The sequence below is a fragment of the Oryzias latipes genome, chromosome 17, assembly GCF_053564925.1.
Source record: "Oryzias latipes strain Hd-rR chromosome 17, Olatipes_Hd-rR_3.1".
Taxonomy (NCBI): Eukaryota; Metazoa; Chordata; class Actinopteri; order Beloniformes; family Adrianichthyidae; genus Oryzias; species Oryzias latipes.
This window is the reverse complement of record NC_136253.1, coordinates 18,890,783-18,912,946: the sequence shown is the minus strand read 5'-3', so window position 1 is coordinate 18,912,946 and position 22,164 is coordinate 18,890,783. Positions and strand designations below refer to the sequence as shown.

Sequence of the window (22,164 nt, the reverse complement as noted above, 5' to 3'; positions counted from 1 at the left end):
TCTGCTGCTGAAGCCCTTTTTTATAATAAAAATCAATAATCAAACAAACAAACAATAAATAAATAAATTGGGGTACATCACACAAGTTCCATCCATCCATCCAATTTCAGAACACCATGAAGCCCTTTTTTGGGGGGGTCATGGGGTTCCAACCCAATTACTGTTGGGTGAAGGTGAGGTTACACCCTGTATAGGTGTCTAGTCTGTTGCAGGACCACGCACTCACATGCACAACCACGAAACCCCACACATGTACAAGGAGAGCATGAAAACTCCAACAAAAAAAAACCTGGCTCAGATTTGAACCAGGGACTTCATGCTAAGGGAAATTTTAAGTTCAAGAACACAATGAGCAGCATGCTAGAGGATATTTACTGGGCAGAATCAGGAAGTTATTACCGTATAGGTTGTTCCGGCTCATATAGCGGTTTGAGTGAGATTGACTGACAGACTAGCACCGCATTTGCAATAGCACTCATTACTTAACTTACATGTAAATTAATGTTGATAGTCATACCCTCATCTATAGCCATAAGCCGTGGGTCGTGAACGGATGCTCAGGATCACAGGTACATGCAGTAGAATTAGCGTTTTTTTCCCCTCAGGGTGGCTGGAGTTTCACCTAAGGGTGAGAAGCTCCACCATTTAGCATAAACTCAGAGTAAAGTTACTAATACAGATTTTCCTTCCATCCATCCAGACATGCAGACGGATTACTGTCACCTCAAAACCCAACCATATCAACTTTTTGCATAGCTTTTATGAGCATGTCTCTCCAAAAAGCAACAAGGACTGATTGTTTCCACTCACTGCTTTTCATTTTCTATGTGCCCATCCTGAAAGACGTGAACGTTCACAGTGCCTTAAGCATCAGTCCTGTATTTGCTTTCTTAATCTGGATATTTAAAATTTACGCCTTTAGATAGGATTAGGTTTCAGACCGATATTGAAGGAGTGATGTAAAAAATACACAGAATAAAAGGATTCAAAAAGTATGTTTTTTATTGTAAACAATTGTCTTACTTCTGAGAATTAATCAGAGAATTAAGCCTTCAAGACGATGCCAACACAAATTCTGACTCATACAATCACAATTTTTCAACAGAAAATGAGTTAAAAATCAAAACATTAAAGTCAGATCAAAGCTGCTCTGCCCACTTATAGACGTCATATTTGTGATCAGGCGTGCATAAATAAGTAATGCAAATGTGCACACAGTGCTGCCGGCCCAAGAGGGAGCAGTCATTTTCTCCTCGCAGCAGCAGGATCCATGGCAGCGAAGGCTTCAGTCCTGCAGCTGCAGCTTGCAGTCACAGAGCTCTTTGTAGATCCTCTTTCGGATCTTTGGGATGTCCTTCTGCGTGAACTGGAACGGTCTGGACAGGGCGAGGCACCGAGAATACTACGGAAAAAAATCACTCATCAAGGAACTTTTTAAAATAAATTAGGTAAAAAATATATTAAATATGTAACAAACCTCTAAGACAAAGACTCCACAGTCATTCTCATTGGTCTGTTGAGGGATTTTCTGTGAAGAACAGCAAGGGGGGATGGGGGGCAAAAGTCAGGCTGACATTAAAGAGCTGCTGAACTTTTTTAAGTCATAAGACCACAGACATGCTGCTACTTCATACGTGTCTCAAGACGTTCCACAAAAATGAGCTTTATTCAGTAAAACTTTCAATGAAAAAATTTCAAGCAAGACAAGAAACAAAAAGGTTTCAGTGCCCAATCCTTGCTTATAGGAGGGTGTTATAATTTAAATGAATCTCTATTTACTAATGTTCAATCTGAACTTTTATCTTTTTTTGTTTCTTTTTTATGCAACCTTAAAATAACTCATAAATTGATGTGACTGAAAGTTAATCTAGACCAGGAGTCAGCAACCTGCACCACTCAAAGAGCCAATAGATCAGTTTCCCACAGAAATGAAAGCACAGGGGTGTTAGAAAAAAATGGTTTCACCGATATATCATGATAGTTCATTTGGAAATACTTGTATTGATTCAAAATGCTGTCAGGATCTTTATATAATTATTTATTTTAATTATTTTGGAGCGTGATGTTTCCTTTGATCTTGTCCATTTTCACCAACCTTAAATAGACTTTTCCGTCTGTCAAACACCCAGAGTTAAGATGAGTGAGATGATGGAAACAAATTTACTTTGATGCAGACTCCTTTCTATTTCTTTATTCTTTAAATCCAGTAAACCCAATAAAGTATATTCATTTTCTGGATGAGAACTATTTTTTTATTAGAAAGCAGCTGGTAGTTTGTTGCAGGTCTGGAATCATGAGCGGTGAGTTTAAAGTCCCGCCCCCGCCTCTCTACCTGTTCACATCCTCTGCAGCTCCAAGTTGTTTTGATCTTCTGTAAAAGAGTTCCCAGTGGTCTTTTCATTTTGATCATGCCATTTTTAGCCAAAATCTAAATTCTGCGTCGTTTCCAAGGACATAGTTTAGTTTCTAGACATTTCTCCAGAGCAACAGCAGTGCATCAGAAATTCGCCTCCGAGTTGTGGGTGGGACATTTGCACGTAAAAAGCCCAACCCTCCTTCCCGTCTTCCATAGCTGAGCTGTCTGTTTACACGCTCGCCTGCTAGTTTGCAGCCTCCCACACCCCCAGGTTCTGAGCCAGCTGCCAGCTTGGAAAAGAAAAACGACGACAGACATGATCCATTTGTCTGCAAGTGGAAGCATCAGAATGGAGCGGAGCAGAGAGCTTGTGGTCCATCCAGCGTCTTTTCTATGTCACAAATTAGCTCTTTTTTTTTTAAACTGCATTTATTATGTCAGCTCCTGATTCACAGCGATTTAAATAAAGAAATACAGAGAAATGCCATTTTTAGATTGTCTTATTATATAAATACTATGTCCTGAGGAAAATTCCTCAAAAACATGTTAAAACCACAAAAAAACAAAATAAAAATGGGTCTTTAATGAGGTTCAAATAAATAAGATATATAATCATGGTGTGAATAGAAACTGATGCAGAGTTTTGGATTCTAAGCAAAGAACTCATTGGAAGACAATGGCTTAGTAGGTAAATTTCTGTCACGTTCCACTGTAATCCAATGAATGTCTTCTTATTTTATTAAAATATTGTATAGAAGAATGTTGGTGTGTACAGATTTATTCCTCATCTCAGTCTGCAGCTACTGAGCTCTCTGAGCAGCTCAACATAAAGCAAGGATTAAACAAATCCTTTCACATTGAATCAATCTTAGACAATCTGTTTCATCAAATCCACAAATCTATTTTACTTTAAAGTAATTATAGTATTTCATAGTTTTCATTCTTTGAATTCAAAAATGTATAACTTTGAGTCACAAGTCATGTACAGACCTTTTGTCATAACTAAAGTTAGTTTGAATGGACAATTAAAAACATAAATCCATTTTAGGCCTACACAATAAATCGCAAATGTATCATTATCACGACATCAAGCTGTGCAATACGAATATTACAAAAGATGTCAAAAATTGCAAGAATTTGGTTACCTTAAATGTGCTAAAACAAGCTAATGGCAGCTTTAAGTATTTGAGTCAAATAAATCAATTCATGCATTTGACCAATCGGATGGAGCTTGTATGTTAGATGTTTGCCTCCTGTGTAGACGAGGGTCATTTGAGTGTCATTTTTCAACTGTTGCAGTGAAATGCAAATGATTCTTTTGTGGTTGTTTTGCTATTTGTTCATGTCCTGCAAGTTATATCGTCATCGCAATATTGATCATTATTATTGCACATTAAAGGTTTTCCTCATATCCTGCGGCCTTAATCCATATTAAATCAATTTAAACTTGCAAATCAAAATCTAATTAATTTAGTGTTTCATTGTTTCTATCCATTTGCTTAAATATTCCCATTTTTTCACAGAGCCTGTCATTTTCTGTCACGTCAGGTCTATTGATTCCAATCCCTCTTTGGCTCTCGTCTCTGCTGCTCTGCCTCCACCGCATTGATCTTCCCCGGCTGACTTCCCTGTGCCCTTCAGATCAGAAAGCTACCACAGGCGGCCGGACTGCATCCCATCTGTACAGCTATGACCACATCGTCGCCATTTTCACGTGTAAAGCTGGTCTAGCAAAAGAAACCAGATCAAATCCCATTGAGCTACACCAAAACGTTCAACAAACCTCGTCAAATGACACCGTCCAACCACTTTGATAGGCGCTTTGATGCTTCCCCTTCGCTTCAGTTATCAAGTATTTCAGGATGTTCTATTAAAAGGAAAACAAACCATACAAAGAGTCAGAATTTGGACAAAACATTTGCCAGCAAAACAACAAGAAAAGTCAAATTGTTTGAATTACCCTTCCAACTTTCTCCAGTGCATTCCCTTGAGAGTCATAAAGGCAGATCTTCTTTGACGCCACGTCAGCTGTAACGAGACACCAGTGCACTTCCAGGTGGACCGGCACCAAAAGAATGCTCTTGGAGAACAAATCCACCTATGTGGACGTGGACACAGTCAATTCCTCATGCTCTGCCCCTCACATGGACAAAAGGCGGTTAGTTTGTCACATAAAAAAGCACGTTCCGTTTCACAAACTGAAGGATCGAACCTGTTTTGTCCATCGCTTTACACCCTCGTATCCTTTGGTCATGAGCTGGCGATGGAAGAAACTGTTGAGGAAATGGACCTAAAGGAGGGAACCAATGAAGTGTTACGGAAAAGCCAGACGTCAGGAGGATGAAAACGATTACAAGAACAATGAAGTTTATGGATTCAAGGACATTTTTGATCAAGTAAGGCAAATTTATTTTTAACAAATACCAATGTGACTAGGCCTGCACAATATACCGCAAATTTATCGTTATCACAATATCCAGCTCTGCAATAGGCATATCGCGAAAGACTGCGAATATCGCAATAAATCGTAAACCCAAAATGTGTTAAAACAATCTTATGGCAGTTTGACGCATTTAACGAATCAAATAAATCCCTTTATGCTTTGACCAATCAGATGGACTCCTTCCCATTGTTTACCAATCAGATGGACGCCTATTATGTTAGATGTTTGTCACCTATGTCGATGAGGGTCATTTGGAGTATAATTTTAAACTGTTGCAATGAAATGAGAAGGATGTTTTTGGCATTTTTCTATTTTTTTTATATACCGCAAATTATATCGTTATCGCAATATTAATCTCTAATATTGCATATCGCAAGTTTTCCTCATATCGTGCAGCCCTAAATGTGACAAAAGAAATGTGGTGAAAAAAAATAAAATAATACCATTTACATATTTTGAGATTAATTAATGATCTTGCCAAACCTGGACTCACAGCCTGCATGTCCAACGGCACTGTACATGGCATTTTCCTGACTTGAATTTAGTCGTGTAAACATCCTTCACATTCCTGCCTTTTACTCTGGCCTCCCTCTGCTACCAGGTAACATCTTCACCTTCTGCATCCCAATTGTTTGGTGTTCTATCATCCATTTCTACCATCTATTTCTATTAGTTTCATATCACTGGAGTCAAGGGGAAATATTTTTGAATACATCTGAAAGATTTTCTATTGTTTGCGGCACTTACCGTAATATGTACAAAAAAGGAGCAAATGGTACTTGTTAGTTAAACAAACACACACACAAAATTGAAAAATTATTTCGAAAAAATGAAAAAGCTGCAAGTTTTCGAATTATTTACAAGAAGAGGTGGTGAGGTTTTTAAGTTGAAATCCCCTTGTAGTTACAACAATTGACCACTAAATGAATGTTAACGGAATATGGCAGCAGAGAGCACGACAAAGACTGATACTGCATGAGCAATTTCCACAGAAACCTCAAAATTTCCACAGAATTTCAAACTGCATTAAATAACAAAATGACTTTTGTAAGATGAAAGCCAGTCAAACAGCTGAAAAAGCAGGAATATGAGATTTCAGAGCACAAAACAGAGACCAGAGTTCCTCCTCCAGGGTCAAATACCAGTGACATGGTGTTTGACACCCCCCCCCCCCCCATGCCCTAACCAGCATTGCTTTGTGTTGACATTCATTTTCCGTTAACGTCTTATCTGCAGCTCACGTGGAACCTGCATTCTCTGACCTTTTCTTTTCATAAAAGAAAAAGGTGAGTGACTTCTTCTTCCAGGCTGCTGTTTGCTTGGCTGGATGTTGTGAAAGAGCTCTGTTTGCTTCTGCAGGTATCCTTTTCATCTTGTGGCTTCTAACTGACTTACTAACTGAAATGTGGCTTGAACTGCCAAACTGTCTCTTTAGCTCTTGCATGACTAAATGGTTGGGTAGTTAGTTAACCCTCTGGAGCTTTCACCTGCTTGAAATAACTTTTATATGAACAGCATAATGGTGCAACAACATTCTAAACAAGAAGAATGACCTGAATCTTTCAGTTACCATTTGTGTTTTGATCCAATTTGTTCTTTTCTGCTGCATCCACAAAGGAAAAACATTAAGCCATGAATCTGCTTTGATGGCAGGACATTGATGTTCTGTTTAATATACCACATCTTTGCACAATACTCGTTACTGTACTCTTTTGGTCTTGTCTCAACTGTACCTTTTTGTTTGTTTGCACCGTCTTGTCTTTGTATGCACCTCACTGCACATTGTGCACTTTAATAAGGCCTTGAATTATATGTTTAAGCAGCACCAGGCCCTTGAGAAACATCGTCTCATTTCACTACGTACTCTGTCAGCTGTATGTGCTTCAAATGACAATAAAGCCTCCTCAATCATGAGGTAGGTTTAGCGATGTGTAGCTAATGTGCATCTGCAACCAACCTCAGCAAAATCCAAACGAGAGCATAAACACACACTTCTGAACACCTGAATGCACTCCTTGACTTTTATAAATCTTTTAGTTGTTAACAACTAAACTAGTCAGCAAAGCAAACCAAAATTTCTATTTGCAAAACAAAAATCTGAATAATTTTACAATTCTAGTTATTTTTTTTAATTTGAACAAATTATTTACGTCTTTATGAAAATACCTTGTGATGAGACGACTCCATGATCAACTCTCCATACATGTTCATGACCTTCAGCATAAAAACAAAACATAAATACAAACCAGTTACAACCAAGCCACAAAGGCAGACACTACTAGACTGTCTGCCGCTTTATAGTGTGAAAAAGTCTTGGTGACGTTGGTCATAACCTGATCATTGAGCCAGTTTTGATCTGCAAGCGTCAGGAGGTCCTCCAGAGTCAGAATGTGTTTTTTGTAGACGACCTGGAATTGGGATACAGGCATCTCAATGAGTGCAGTTTGGTATCTGGCTGCCGCTGACAAGATTAGGGTTTTCCTGCAAATCCGGAATGAAAGTCTTTACAAACAAACTTCTGGAAACTGACAAGCACGTTATGGCAGTTTGGGTCTTACCAGTCACTGAAACCAGAGTTAAACCTCCCTTTTAGGTGGCTCAAGATGTCGCTCTTGCAAAGTGGAATGAAGCTCCCATATCTTCTGTAGAAGCTGTCCAGAAAGTCTAGAGATGTGCAGTGGGTCATATCAGACACTTGTATAAAACAGAAATAAAATTCAGTCTAAAGCAGTTTTAAAGCACATTTTTCAAACATAATGTGCTTTACATAAACAAACAATTAAGTAAAATTAAAATACAAAACAAAATGTTAACAATAAAACTGTAAAAATCATAATCTGATCAATATAAAATGATTTTTTAATGTCTTGCCCAAACAATGGCCAGGGGAAAAAAGTGTTTCAGGACGAAGACCTGAAACTGGAACTCTGGGGTTCACTCTTGTTGGACCGTTCCCTGGGTTCAGAATGAGCACGGAAAGGCCTAGTCAGCTTTAATCCCAAATCCAGAACAAGCTGGAATCAGTTCATGGACCCTAAAGTTCATGGGGGGGTTGTAAATTTGGAAAAGTTCAAAATCTAATTTTAAAAATTAACTGTTTTTACTTACAGCAAACCTAATGAATGTTACATTTCCAACAGGAACAGACAGTTTGGTACAAAAAGTGTTTTTTGCTCTTTTTAAAAGTAAAGAAAAAAAATTACTGCCAAATACAACATGATGCGTTCAATGACATCTGAAAACAGTTTAGAGCTGTAGTCACCTGAAATCCACATACTTGAGCTTATTTTGGGGGGATTTTGGGGATTCAAAAAGGTTTACACTTCTTTCATGTTAATTGTAAGAATGATTGAAGCCAGGTCAGTTCCCCATGGAACCACCAGGTGGCTCATAAATTAGGCTAAATTCACATTATTGTAAAACAGTCAACCTTGTGACCCCACAGTGGGTTTTTTCCCCCACTTCTTCGGTTAGATATCTTTTCCAGCCCAGCTATACTGAATTCAACTTTGTTAAACTTTAATATTTTGTCTTTTATCTCTCATTTATACAAAAATAAATCAATAAAAACATTAGGATAGCCACGGACATACCTTGAATGTCCCTGGTCAGCGTGTCTGGGTCAACATCAGTCCTACAGGAAGCTTTTTTCCAACAGACAGCGTCATTAGGATTCTGGTTCTGACCGGAGTGGACAGAACTGTGCAGCTCTAGTGGAGCATTATCTACAGGTGTGTGTGCCTTCTGAGACTCCCAGGTGTTACTTTCCTTTTGCTGCTGGGGTGCGCCAGCTTCCCTGAGCTCCGCCACATCCTCTAAGCGTCTCCGAGTGTCTGGACTGACTGTTCCAACAGAAACTGGCGGCAAACGGGTGGAACTAACAGGTTCTTCTGGAAGACTGTCTGATTCACTACAAACAGAACCCAAGTTCATTCCTTCAGAGTTTTGTCTTTTTGTTTCGGGGCACCCGAGCAGATGACCGTTTTGTACGTGTGACCTGGAGCTAAAGTACAGACCGGAGCCAGAGCCGGAGCCAGTCCTCTGTCTTCTGTAAAACCAACATTTTTGATTCCAACTCCTCCACGCGTGAAACCGCCATTTCAGATGAAGGCGTCTCTTGTCCCGCTTGGACAGACGTGAGATTCCATCGTCAGGTGAGGCTTTTGGGCTCCTTAAGGATTCGGTTTCCTTCCGGCTCTTTTTCTGCATCTTGCAGAGTCCCACGTGACACCATTGAGCGGTGGGAGCCGCTCTATCTGATGAACCAACCACGCGCTCTGTGGATGAGGTTTCCGGGCACCGGCTTCAGCTCGGCCTCACACTGCGGGTACGCCAGTGCAGGAGCTGCATCCTGAAGGGCCGATCACAGCATGAGAGATCCTCATGGCTGCTACCTCCTGTAACAGACACCACCTGCTTTATCATTAAACAACACATAAAGAGGGAAAAAAAAGAACTTTGTTCAACTTTTTTTTATCAAAAAGAATAGTAAATGCGCTTATAGTAATCTGATTTCAGTCTTTCTCATATTTATGACCACTATTTATCATTGTCTTCATTAGCCATTTCCCTACAAACCTGGACTTCATTGATTTTTTATAGTTATTTGCTCTTACCATCAACTGTAAAAAGAAAAAAAGAAGTCTACTAAGCAGTGACATTTGACAGTTTAAAAAAAAAAAGACTAAAATCCATTTGAACTGTTTAAAAGCTTCTTTTTGCAACATAAGTTTACCAAAGACTCCAACTCAATATGACAAAAATAAAACAATTAGTCGTTTACTGTGACCAATCCAGCATCTTTACTTTATTGGTCACTTTCCTTTCTTGGGATGTCACTTTTTGCTGTTTTTGGATGTCTGTTTTTTGCTGCCGCAGACAAAAAGAATTTCCCCATCGTGGGATTAATAAAGTCTATCTAATTTAATCTAATCTAATCATCTAACATGGCTTTTAAGATTTCTGTGAACAGATTCCTGGAATCTGTTACACCTTAAGATTTTCTATATTTATGGGGCCACCATGAAAATATATAAATATATAAAAATAAAGTCAAAGCTTTTTGAGAACACAGTTGTAAATTATGAGAAAAGTTATAATTTCATAAATTATGAATTCAGAATTTAAGAGATTAAAGTCCTAAATTTCTGAGGCAAAAGACTGTTTACTAAGACAAATATAACCAACAAAAAATAAATATTCAATGAAATATGAAATATTCAATAAATAATCAATATTGTGTTTCAGAATGAGAGACGTGGAGTGATTATGAGCGGTTACCTCAGCATTGGTTTTACAAATAAGAAAAAACTAAATATTATAGTGAGTCAAAATCATTATAGGTATAAGGACATTGACAAGAATTTGCAGAAAACTGGGCCTCTTCTGAAGAAGATTCTTGACCCACAAGAAGTGGATTTCCAGTAGGCGAGTCGCTGTCGTCAGTATTGTTGCAGAGGTCCAAATGCATTATGGGACATGGATTCCTATGTTAAACAAAAGCATCGCCATAAATTGCATTTTCCTTTTTAAAAGTTACGACTTTTTTCCTCACAATTTCTACGACTTTATTATGGTAAAACTTTTTTATCATAATCTTGTGCTTCTATTCTTGTAGACTTTGGGCATTTTTCTCACTTTTAGGACTTTATTCATCTGCATCCATTCATTTTTTGAATGTGACAAACCCATGCATGCACAGGTTTAAAACATGCAAACTCATCACAGAAAGGTCCTAGTTGGGATTTGAACCAATGCCCTCTCACTGTGAGGCAAGGTGGTAAGCTTTATTCTTGTATATTAACTGATTTTTTTTTCTGTCATGGTGGCCCTAATGCTCCTCTCTTTGAATTTCGGTTAAAAACTTTGTTTTAATCTTGTTTCCAAGAACAGTATTTGGTTTCATGTCAATCTTCTCCTGTCAAACCCTTTAACTTTTTGTTGCATGTTCTAATCTAAATTTAGGATTTGATTGAACTTATTCTAAATCAACCCTTTTTCCTGTTTTTAAACTACGACGCCAAATAGATGTGGTCAACTGAATTCAATGACGGACAATCTGATAATCTGAGTGTTGTGGAGTTTATCTTTGCAGCCTACAATGTCTGCAAAAACACATCAGGGTCAGTGTTGCTTCAGTCTCAAAGGCAGGAAAGCTACAGAGGTCAGGGACTGAACCACTGACCTTCTGGTTTGCAGTTGATAGCACAGATGCCCCCAGGGGGTCACAAGACTCCAAGGCCCTTTATGCTTGTCTCACCTTCCAGCTGCAGGTTAAATTCCACATAACGGGGGACGTCAGAGGTAGGCCGCAAAGTGAGCATCCAAAGACAACTGTTCCTTCACCGCTTCAGTACCACATGCTGCCCTCAAAAGATTTGCAGACACAGTTTACACGACAATACGAGCAGCAGATCATCTCTAGGGAGAGAGATGTGAAGATGAGATCCTGCAACCAGTGGCAAACCCATATCTCTACAGGCTAGGCTTGAAGTTTATCCATCAACAACGGAGTACCTCAGGAGGATGTAACAGAAGTTCTGACCCAACACCTGCTTAACCTACTGCTTCAGCGTGCAGTTCATGCTGCCGAACCACATTGGCAAACTAAGTGTGTGTTCAGCATTGGGAGGTGCCAGCCTGTTGAGACTGTGTATGAATCCCCCACCAAAGTCAATGGTGGATGCAAGTTTTCTGAGATTTGGCAAATTCTCAGAAGGTGCAACCCCCTGCAGCTCATCCTACAAATACACGCTCTGCTATGAAAATGGTGATTACGTGTTTCTAACATGTTCTTGTGGCATTTTCTCATGATGGAGGACATACTTTAAGAAAATTAAGCTTAACATTCCATTTCCGAATATTTCTTTATTCAAATCGTTGAGAATCAAGAGTTGATGAAAAAATGCTGTGTTAAAAAGCTTGTGAGCATGACAGAAGCTACGACAGCGGGCATCCAGCTCCCTGCTCCGCTCCATTCTGATGCATCCCCTCGCAGACAAATAGATCCTTGTACATCTGCTGAATAGCCCCAATATTACTCACCATTTCTGTTGCACTGCTATTGTTAGGTTGGGTTTAAAGAGCTAGCGGTGAGCACCTAAACAGATAGATGATGGGAAGAGGGGGTGGGTCAACTCTGCGCCAACAGCCCGGTCATGGCTGCAGAGGTGAATTTCCACTCTGCAGAAACTTTGTCCGAAAAAGCAACACCTTTTTAAAAGTTTTGGCTAAAAACGCCATAACTAAAAGACCACTGGGAAGGCTTTTAGAAGTAGATGAAAAGAGAGGATTGGAGTGATGCTTTTAGAAATTGTAGCACAATTTAAAAAATAAATAAATAAAAAAGGTCGTAATCAGGGTTTCTTAGTGAATTAAATTAAGCATGAGGATCAATTCAACCAAGAAGCATCCTGAAACTGTTAGTCTCGCAAAAACACTTTACGAAATACTAGGTTTCTTACTTTTGAATGGGACATCCAGAAAAATGTGGGGGGGGGGGCTGACACAAAAACTGGGGTATTTAATTAGGGAAAGGCTTGATAAACAGTCAATTACAACTGACTGCACCCATTTTGAAGACTTTTGACAAAGAATGCTCTCATTGCAACATGTTTTTTAAGACTATTAGTCAGAAATACATGAGATTTGTGTAGCTTTTATCCTATGTATTCATTATCATTAGCTTCATTGTGACTGATGATCAGATTTACTGTATTTGTTGTAATTCAATACCGAAGAAGATCTACCATTGAAGATGTGAACATCAGGGATTTCGCGCCCACCTGCTCACTTTACTACACTGTTGTTACTGCAGGCTATCGGAACAAACGGCCCTCTCCGTTTTTCTCTGCACACGTGTTTCTCAGAGAAGACTCGTGCCCAGTTTGTATGGTGTCAAAATAGAGCCTAAAGTATTGCGCATCAAAACAGTAAAACCGCGCATCAAAACCCCAAATCTGCGAATCAAAATGCATAAATTGAGAACCAAACCCCACAATTTGCAACCAAAAGCCTTTCCCCAAAGCACAATCCTATTTCTCAGCTGCCGATTTGTTTTCTCGCCATTCTGAAATCCTGTTTTTGAGTTGCAGTTTTATTTTGAAACTGTCTTTTTGAGTTGCGCTTTTATTTTTTGAGTTGCGCTTTTATTTTTTGCGGTTTTGATTCTAAAACCTGTCGACACGTAAAAACAGCGACATGTCAGTCAAGGGGAGGGGAGGCGGGACATCCCTGATATCCAGAAGCTCATTGGCTACCGAATAAGACCGAGTCTTACGTCAACAGACCAGTTTAGAATGTGCCGGTAAGTTTCTCATGTTTTTCATATCTTTTACTATATTAAAAGATCAAAATTGTACTTTATTTAACCAGAGGACGCCAGCACATTCAGATGAGGAGCTCCACCAGTAGCTGCTAGTGAAAAAAGATGTTAGAAAGTTAGATGTTGCATGAAAAACTACCACCATTGTTCTCCTGTGTTAGCATGCTAGCTAGCTCAATGCTAGCGGGGTATCCAGCTCTTCTCATGACTTTTGTGGATTAAACAAAGTACATTTTTTACCACAGTGTCAGGATCGGTCATGTCAACCTGGGAATAATTGTCCGTGAATTGTCACTAGGGTTAATCAAATATGTTATAACCTATAAGGTTTCTCAATATTTTTCAGGGATACAGACAGAGGGAATTATTGAACAGAGAAACAATATTGCTGTCCCATATTATTCAAAATGTATGCGTCTGCACTATGCAGACTGGCAGAAGTCCGGTATTCGAGTGAATCAGAGCAGAGTAAATTGTAGCAGACCAGCAAAAACGTGTTTTATTCCACTTAAAATTATTCCAGTATTAGACATCAATAGAATTATTAGTATATTTAATTGGGTGGTGGTTTTAAAATTGACTATTGCTGTATGTCTGTTGTTTTCTATAAGGGCCGTTGTTATGCATGCCATAACAAAAAAGGCAGGAATACTGAGGCAGCTACGACGTGGATGTCTACATCTTCTTTAAGGTAATGAAAAAAAATTTAATCTTAATTTTTCTCTTCTTTTTTTGGTTAATTAACTTTGCTGTTTTTGTTTCTTTCCAGATGCAGGCCCCAAAGACGTCCCAGTGTGATGCAAAGGCTGTCCAGCAGGCTCACAGACATCTCCTGTCAACTGAAAGAGAAGCCTTTAAAATAGTTGTCCATTTTGACCACACTGTCTGCTTCCCATTTCTTAGTGCCTGTACGAAAACAGTGACTTTTCCACCTCAAGTCTTTTAAGGAGTTTTAAAAACAGTTATTTTAATTTCTCTGAATTGTGGTTCAGAATTTCACAGAATCTAATGCACTTGACTCTGTGTTTCAAAGATCTTTGCAAAACCATCAGTCTTTTGTACAAAACACATTCAATGGTCAAACATTAAAAAATGAAGCTTTACAAAATACCAGTGGTGATTATTAGCCATTTATTTTCTTAAGGGGGGCAGTATTTTGTAAGGCAGATGAGATCTGTTCACATTGTTAGTTTTTGTTACATCCTGCTGTGATGACATGCATAGATCAGTACATAAATGTTAATGTCTTGGCCATGGTTTTCTGATGTCCCACAAGGGTTGAACAGGTCTGAGAGGAGAGAGGACAAGCCACAGAGGGAACAACAACTCCAACAGTTTCCTGCTCTGCCTGGTTTAAGTTAGTCTGTCGTCCAATGTCCACAGCATCCTGCACACAAAGAAAAATGTATTTAAGACAGTTAAAATGAGTGTGTGTGTGTGTATATATTTATATATATATATACACACACACACACCTTAATTGCTACTCAGTAGCTGCATATTGTGAAAGGTAACTTCCTGTGTTAACCTGCAATCTTTAAGGTTGAGAAAATTATTTTGGAATACAGTTCAGAATCAGAAAAACTTTATTGATCCCACCTGTGGGAAATTTGCTCTGGTACTTCAAATAAAAATTGTGTTTCTTTTATTTATTTATTTTAAATAGGGATTAACTTGATCCCAAACTAGGAAAGGTGTCACTTTCTTGCAGCAATATGTTGCTTTGTTGTTCAATCCATCTGTGTAATCCCTAAGGAAATATTGAAAAACCTTATATATACATGATGAATGTACTTCTTAAAAAACTATTTGATTAACCCTAGTGACAATCCACGGGCAATTATTCCCAGGTTGACATGACTGATCCTGACACTGTGGTAAAAAATGTACTTTGTTTAATCCACAAAAGTCATGAGAAGAGCTGGATACCCCGCTAGCATTGAGCTAGCTAGCATGCTAACACAGGAGAACAATGGTGGTAGTTTTTCATGCAACATCTAACTTTCTAACATCTTTTTTCACTAGCAGCTACTGGTGGAGCTCCTCATCTGAATGTGCTGGCGTCCTCTGGTTAAATAAAGTACAATTTTGATCTTTTAATATAGTAAAAGATATGAAAAACATGAGAAACTTACCGGCACATTCTAAACTGGTCTGTTGACGTAAGACTCGGTCTTATTCGGTAGCCAATGAGCTTCTGGATATCAGGGATGTCCCGCCTCCCCTCCCCTTGACTGACATGTCGCTGTTTTTACGTGTCGACAGGTTTTAGAATCAAAACCGCAAAAAATAAAAGCGCAACTCAAAAAATAAAAGCGCAACTCAAAAAGACAGTTTCAAAATAAAACTGCAACTCAAAAACAGGATTTCAGAATGGCGAGAAAACAAATCGGCAGCTGAGAAATAGGATTGTGCTTTGGGGAAAGGCTTTTGGTTGCAAATTGTGGGTTTTGGTTCTCAATTTATGCATTTTGATTCGCAGATTTGGGGTTTTGATGCGCGGTTTTACTGTTTTGATGCGCAATACTTTAGGCTCTATTTTGACACCATAAGTTTGCTTCCGAGCTGGGCTCTATGACAACACATGCTAACCGACACGCACATCTGTAGCCTTACCTGTAGTACGGGGGCTGTTTCTGCCTCGGTGAAACGTCACCAAAAAAATGGTGAGCTCGCCTTTTATTAACCGTGCTTAAAGAATGCAGAAATACGGGAGGTTTCGACTTGTAAACATCACGTGGAATCGCAGAATCCAGAAGAGAATTTAGCAGCAAAACTACAATATTGCAATATCTCAAAGTCGCGTGAGTTAAACGTCACGACCATGCCGACCAATCAGATGCTACTTTCCTCCCCAATTTAAATGTTACTAGTTTTTCTGGGGGGCAGACAAATAAATGTTGTTAAAATGTATTTTCTTGTTTAACACAGGCAAGCAAAGAAGTAGCTGAATGTAGGAGAAATAAAGTGGGATACCTGACTTTCAATTAATTTATTAATTTATTTTTAAAGCAACTTTCATGTTAGGAAACAAAGCACAACTACTATTCCCCACATGTGCAATAAAATACTAAGATAAAACCCTCATAATATTGTACACAAACACAGGAGAAATGAATATATCAGAAGAGAAGCCACATAATGTTGATGTAATTAATGCAATATTTCAGGACACAAGGTCCTGTTCTAAAGTAAGAAGGTAATATTTAAAAGAAAAAGTTGGTTAGAAAGAAAAGCTCAAAAATCAAAGTTTCCTTCTTTCTTTAATTAAAAAAACAAAACAAAGTTTTCTTTCTGCAATCATATGAGAAATATTAATGGAGAAAAGTCAGAAATTCAAACACAGGAAAAGTCTGTAATGGGTAGAGTACTGAGAAGCAGAGACTGAAAAATGCAGCCCAATGAAAGGTACATGATGCAAGGGATTTTGGTAAATGCATCTTAGTAAATGTAAATTTTCACGTAGTTGCAAACTATTTCGACCAACATTTAATGCTATGAATGTAACTAACTGTCAGCATTCTGAGGGGGGTACAATTCTGTAGCCGTAGCCTGATCCTATAGTGATGCTTTAATTTAACACATTTAGAGGATTAAAAATAAGTCAACTTTGAGGGGAGTCAAAAATCTAAAAAGTTAAAGTCAGACTTCCAATGTGTTTTCCAGACGTCTGAATGTTTTCTTTACAGGAGGAATTTACATTTAAAAAAGTCACACTTCTGAAATCAAAATTTTACATTGATTACCTAAAAATAAGCAATAATGAAAATTAAAGATAAAATTGGGAGCTTTCTGTGGTTGTTTTTTATCTTTTTGACAATAGCCTTTTGGTGTGGCGTTTGTCAAAAAAGCCCAAACAGATCTCTGCTCTAAGAAGTGACTTACACTGAAGCAGCTGGTGGTGGACACATGAGAGGGTGTTTTGACTTCATGTGTGACATTTTGACTTTATTTTCTGCACTACAACATCCCTTTACTGAACCCAGTGCTCTTCTGCATTTTTTAACTTGTTTAAGTTTGGCTTGTACTTGAGCCCAAATAAAACCTCATTGCAAAATTTATTTTGACCTAAACTAGTTTGGCAAAAATCAGCAAGTTTAAATCAATCTGATTAGAATTGTATTTTGAAGATGTCAATTTTATTTTTCTCATTTGATTCATATTTCTTTTACACATCCATATGCACAACCCAAATTTCTGTGAAGTTCAGACATCAGACATTCATTCATTTATTCATTTATCTTCATAGCCTGATGAATCTTTTTCAAGGTCACAGGGCCGCTGGAGCCAACCCCGCTGCAAAAAGAAGAATTTTCAGTCAAAATTTCATTCACAACAAAAATTATCATTTAAAAAAGAGTCTCCGATATCTAACAGTAGTTGCTGGGACAGTGGTATTGCTTTAACATCTTCAAAACGCTTTGAAGATGTTAAGATTGTCAGTTTGCGGTGAGAGATCTGGCCAGTGGCACCGGAATTTTTGTTATACGAAGTTATGTCGTTGGAACAACAGCAGTCTGTGGTTTTGCGTATTCCTGCTAAAATCTAAAAAAAAAAAAAAAATTCTCTGAGATAGCATTGGGATGGCCGTGGGGCTTAGGTAGAGCGGTCAACCTCTGATCGTACGATCACAGGTTCGGATCCCACCAGTGTCCTTCGGTAAGACACTGAACCCCACATTGCTCCTGGTAGTTGTAGGTTGACACCAGTAGTAAGCAATGGAGTCAATGTATGAATTTGTATATGCTTGGGTGGATGGGACTGTGATTGTCAAGCACTTTGAACCTTCGAAAAAGGTAGCAACGCGTCATACAAGCATATGTCATTTACCATAGGTGTCATCTAGAAGAGAGAAAGTGGCCATCTAGAACCCTTTCAACATCAATGTTCCTTCCAAAATTTGCAAACTGAACACATTGCATGAATGTGAGCATCCCATCATCAGAGGGGCTGTTTTTTTTAACTGAACACTGAGAACATGCTGGACTAGTTACTGTTTTCTTTGGCACAGAATCCCCAGTGTTTGTGATGACCACAGATTACATGATAGATTCTATTCATAAAATGGTTTCTAGAAGCCTGGAATCATAAAGAACTACAAAAGATGCATGAAATTTCCCAAATTTCTCTAACTCTATAGCTGATGTTGTGTACCCTAGATGGGATTTGGAAAATCTTAGCAGTTCGATGTTGTGGAACCTTGATTTTAAAGTTTACCATAAATGTTATAACAAGCTCACAGACTGGAGAGCATCTGCACATCTCTACTTCTGAGAGCCTCTTATTAATTCCTTTCATAACTGGTTTCAGACCTGACATAAGCTAAGTTCATGAGTATTTATCAATGGTCTCCATAGTGAATCTTTGTTGTCTGAGTGTCTTCTATTTTCAGACCTGTAACAACCCCTAAAATGTCAAAATTAGCTCACTTGATAGATTTAATGGATGAAAATGTTAAATTTCTTAGTTTAAACATTTGTTGTCTCTGTTTGAATAAAATAGTGGCTCATGGGATAGTTAAATTTTCAAACATCCCAACGTTATTTGGATTTTTGGTCTGCAATATTAGTGGAGCTGTGTGAATTTATCAACATAAATGCCAGAAACAGACAAAGCAAAACTTTTCAAAAGCAGAAGCCACCACTGACTTGTTCTATGGTTAAATTTATTGATTTCTAATGATATTACTTCACTTGCTGCATAAATTGAAACGTTGATTCATGATTTTTCCTAATGTAATTTTGCACATATTTTAAGTTTTGATACTTAAGAATGTATTGCTATGAAGATTTTTGAAACAGTGTTATGTCTATTTTACCGATATAGTATTATTTTTCAATCATATAAATGACTTTTATAAGTAACATAATCTGCATACATTTTGAAAAAATGATCAGCATTTGCCATGTTGATTTCTAAAATAGTTATTTTTACATAAAAATTAAGTAATTCATCTTTGTCATGTGCTTTATTGATACCTAATGATTCTTAATTCTGTCTGATAAAAGTTATGGACCGGATATTGATAAATCATGTAATAAAATTGTAACGGTAGAACTGGGGTGGCATTATTTAAGTTTTCTTACTTCCACTCCCTTTCAAGCAATATTTATTAATATGTCTAATTATCCTAAGTTTGATAGGTCATTGTATGAACGTATAACCACTGATTGTATTGTTTTTGTGTGTTATTATTTGATTGCTTGAAATAAAGCATTTCAAATCAAATCAAATCAAACATTAGGAAAAGCAGCAAACTCTGAAACAAAGAGAGAAACCATTGGAGTCAAACATAAAGTGGATGTCTCTTGTTGGTGTTTGACCCCTTTAGAAAAGGGGAATTTTACTGGAACCTGTATTTGTTTGCAGTCTGGTCCTGACCTTGAGTGACTTCAGCGTATTGTGCAGATGGTCTCATACGAAACAAACATGTTGGTGGAAGCAGTCGTTGTCCTGTAAATATGCAACCCCCGGTGACAAACATCCTTTTTTCTGAAGAGTCATTGAGTAATCCCCTGAAACCCTGCTGGCAGAGAGGCCCAGCTTTGCAGCGCTGACCTCTGTGGAGCCAGACAGCTGATTATACAATGTGAAGGAAGAAACAATTGATTCATTTGTATGACTTTATAGACTTTTAGATCTGATCTCCTGCTAAAAGCAAAGGCTGGTTTCCTTCATGAAAATGTCCATCTGATCTAACTGAACGTAAAGACCTCTCATCTCTGGGTTTTGTTTGCATTTCCTTTTTTTGGCCATACCCCTGATGCAACCTATGTGTGACGCATGAGTCAGGAGGGGTCGCGGTGGTATTTAACTTGGCCCTGCTTTCATGTTTCAAGTGCTGGATAAATACACTGCAGACTGCAGGACATCTGCCTCTTCCTCGTTTTATCCTCTGCTCTGAGACGTCGTCGAAAGCTCACACAGACATGAATCCTCTGGGCTTCGCTTTGGTTCTGGGACTCCTCGGGGCGATGCAGGCTCAGAGCAATGTGCTGCGGCCTCTGTGCGACTCCCCCGAGGTGGAGGAGGCTGCTCTGGTGGCTCAGGATTTCCTCAACAACCAACACAACCATGGCTACAAATATGCACTGAACAGAATTGAAGATGTCAAAATCTTAACTGCAGTAAGTCAGCACATCTAATCTTAAACTTCTACTTGTTTAAATGCTCCTTTTATGGCATCAGAAATCTATTCGTTTTTCTGCATCTGCCTTGGAAACCAAACAGTTTAAAAACTTTCTTTTGGGAAAAAATGTTTTTGATTCGACTTTGTTTGTTGCTTCAGCCTGATGGAAGCAGCACATATTTTCTGGAAATTGAATTACTGGAGACACAATGTCATGTGATGGACCCCACTCCCGTGGCTAACTGCACAGTTAGGCCCAAACGTTTGACGGTGAGCCAGCAAACCATGCACCTTTTTTGTGCAGAAATGCAGGGTTTGAAGATCTTAAAATAAAACCCTCTCCAATGTGTTGTGATTCTGTCTTCGTGCAGGCAATCGAAGGAGACTGTGATGTGGTGCTGAAGAAGGTCAATGACACCTTTACCGTCACAGCGTTCAAGTGTAAAACTGAAGGTAAAAGTGCAGATTGCATATAATCATTAGGGCATTGCTTACTTTTTTAACCCCTTAAACCCAGCAACTCTGTTTTCTTGAATCCTTAGAATCATCAGAAGACCTTTGTCTGGGCTGCCCCGAACTGCTTCCCTTGAACCACACTGCAGCTCTGGACTTTGTCCATGCATCCCTGTCAAAGCTCAACAACGAGACTGAAAATGTAACCTATACCTTAGTGGATGTTGGAAGGATGAGTTCACAGGTGAAACTAAGCATACACAGAAACAGTTTTTACCCACTGCTGTGCATTCCAAAAAATTTGACATAAATTTCTTTCGATTTTTCTATATTCAGGTGGTGTCAGGTGGCCATCAGTATATCGTAGAATATGTTTTCGTTGAGGCTAACTGTCTCAATGATACCTGCACGCCCCTTAATGACACCATGGCTGTAAGTAGCAAAAAGAGCAAGATTTGAAATCCTAATCCTAAACCCTAATCGGAATGCCTTTTCTCCATTTAGGCTCGTGGAATTTGCATTGCAACTGGTTTTCAAACAGATCCTGCTGTGAACTGCAAGATGTTTTCCTATCTGGTAAAATAATGCATATGGTTTCCTGGATTTTCTTTGGATTTGAGGAACATTTAAACAGCAGTCAGCGTGATCCCTTGCTGATTTTTTTGTTGCAGATTCCCATCGTTGATTCCAACAGCACCGTAGCTGCAGAGCCTGCCTTGCCTCCACTTGTCCATGTTCACTCTGGTGGTCACAATCACGGCAGGAGTCACCACAAGCTAACTGCCCTCCATGACCCTCACATGAGCGGCCTTTTATCTGCAGAGTCAGAGTCTGCTGAAACTGTACCTGTAGCCCCTGCTGTAAAAGTCGACGCTGCAGTCGCTGACCCCTCTTTGGCTCCGCCCACTTCTTCCTCCTCAGCTTCAGATGATTCAGCCAGCGTCGAGGTTCCTCTTTCTGTGGTGAAGAGAGCAGCTGAAGCACCTGCAGCTCCTGCTGCTCAGACAGACCTCGTTGCTGTCGTGCCCCCGTGCCCAGGGAGGATCAGATTTTTCTAGGCGTTCACGCACTAAGGACTCAATATTTGCTTCCTTCATCTACGCTTGTGCTAGCATCTGATGTACAAATACGCATTGTGGTAGGTAGATGTAATGTCAGTAGATCAAAATGAGCAATCTGCAGTTTGAAGTTGAAATGGCATGCATTATAGAGAAACTTGTTACAAATGGTTGTAGATTTGCATGTAATCTTTAATAAATTTGAAGACAAACCTGGTATTACAGCTTCATTTTTTTTTAAAAATCTAGTTCAGCCACATTTTCACCAAAAGGATTCTGCTTAACACCAGATATTCAAGAAAATTAAAAATTGGACAGAGTGATTACTCAATAAGTTCTGATTCAGTATTATTTGCAGCACTGCACATCCCACAATGTTGAGGCATAGTAAAAACCTAAAGG

The 22,164-nt window shown here is 38.8% G+C and overlaps 2 protein-coding genes and 1 long non-coding RNA gene across 9 annotated transcripts; 2 read left to right on the top strand and 1 right to left on the bottom strand.

Annotated features, from left to right (window-relative positions):
• Window positions 1–984: 984 nt before the first annotated feature.
• Window positions 985–15,940, bottom strand: LOC101166989 (sentrin-specific protease 5). 6 transcript variants are annotated; one of them, XM_078934759.1, is made up of 11 exons: window positions 15,739–15,940; window positions 10,984–11,065; window positions 8,393–9,196; window positions 7,358–7,493; window positions 7,133–7,280; window positions 6,966–7,013; window positions 4,569–4,646; window positions 4,317–4,454; window positions 4,140–4,223; window positions 1,478–1,528; window positions 985–1,402 (listed from the first exon to the last, which is right to left on the bottom strand). In XM_078934759.1, the coding sequence occupies exons 3-11, from the start codon at window positions 9,006–9,008 to the stop codon at window positions 1,286–1,288; spliced, it is 1,416 nt and encodes a 471-aa protein (XP_078790885.1). In that variant the 5' UTR covers window positions 9,009–9,196; window positions 10,984–11,065; window positions 15,739–15,940; the 3' UTR covers window positions 985–1,285. The 6 variants fall into 6 exon arrangements, with proteins under 6 accessions (XP_078790885.1, XP_020566530.1, XP_020566529.1 ...); XM_020710871.3 differs by having other exon boundaries at window positions 7,358–7,463; XM_020710870.3 differs by lacking the exon at window positions 10,984–11,065 and having other exon boundaries at window positions 7,358–7,463; window positions 8,393–9,212.
• Window positions 12,975–14,230, top strand: LOC111949044 (uncharacterized). Its single transcript, XR_002875068.2, has 3 exons — window positions 12,975–13,104; window positions 13,734–13,813; window positions 13,892–14,230. It is a non-coding gene; the product is annotated as an uncharacterized LOC111949044 (long non-coding RNA).
• LOC101168652 (alpha-2-HS-glycoprotein) lies at window positions 15,719–21,981 on the top strand. Of its 2 annotated transcripts, XM_078934762.1 has the most exons (8): window positions 15,719–15,788; window positions 19,962–20,249; window positions 20,411–20,521; window positions 20,623–20,704; window positions 20,794–20,948; window positions 21,041–21,136; window positions 21,209–21,280; window positions 21,376–21,981. In XM_078934762.1, the coding sequence occupies exons 1-8, from the start codon at window positions 15,786–15,788 to the stop codon at window positions 21,760–21,762; spliced, it is 1,194 nt and encodes a 397-aa protein (XP_078790888.1). In that variant the 5' UTR covers window positions 15,719–15,785; the 3' UTR covers window positions 21,763–21,981. The 2 variants fall into 2 exon arrangements, with proteins under 2 accessions (XP_078790888.1, XP_004078952.1); XM_004078904.5 differs by lacking the exon at window positions 15,719–15,788.
• Window positions 21,982–22,164: the final 183 nt, after the last annotated feature.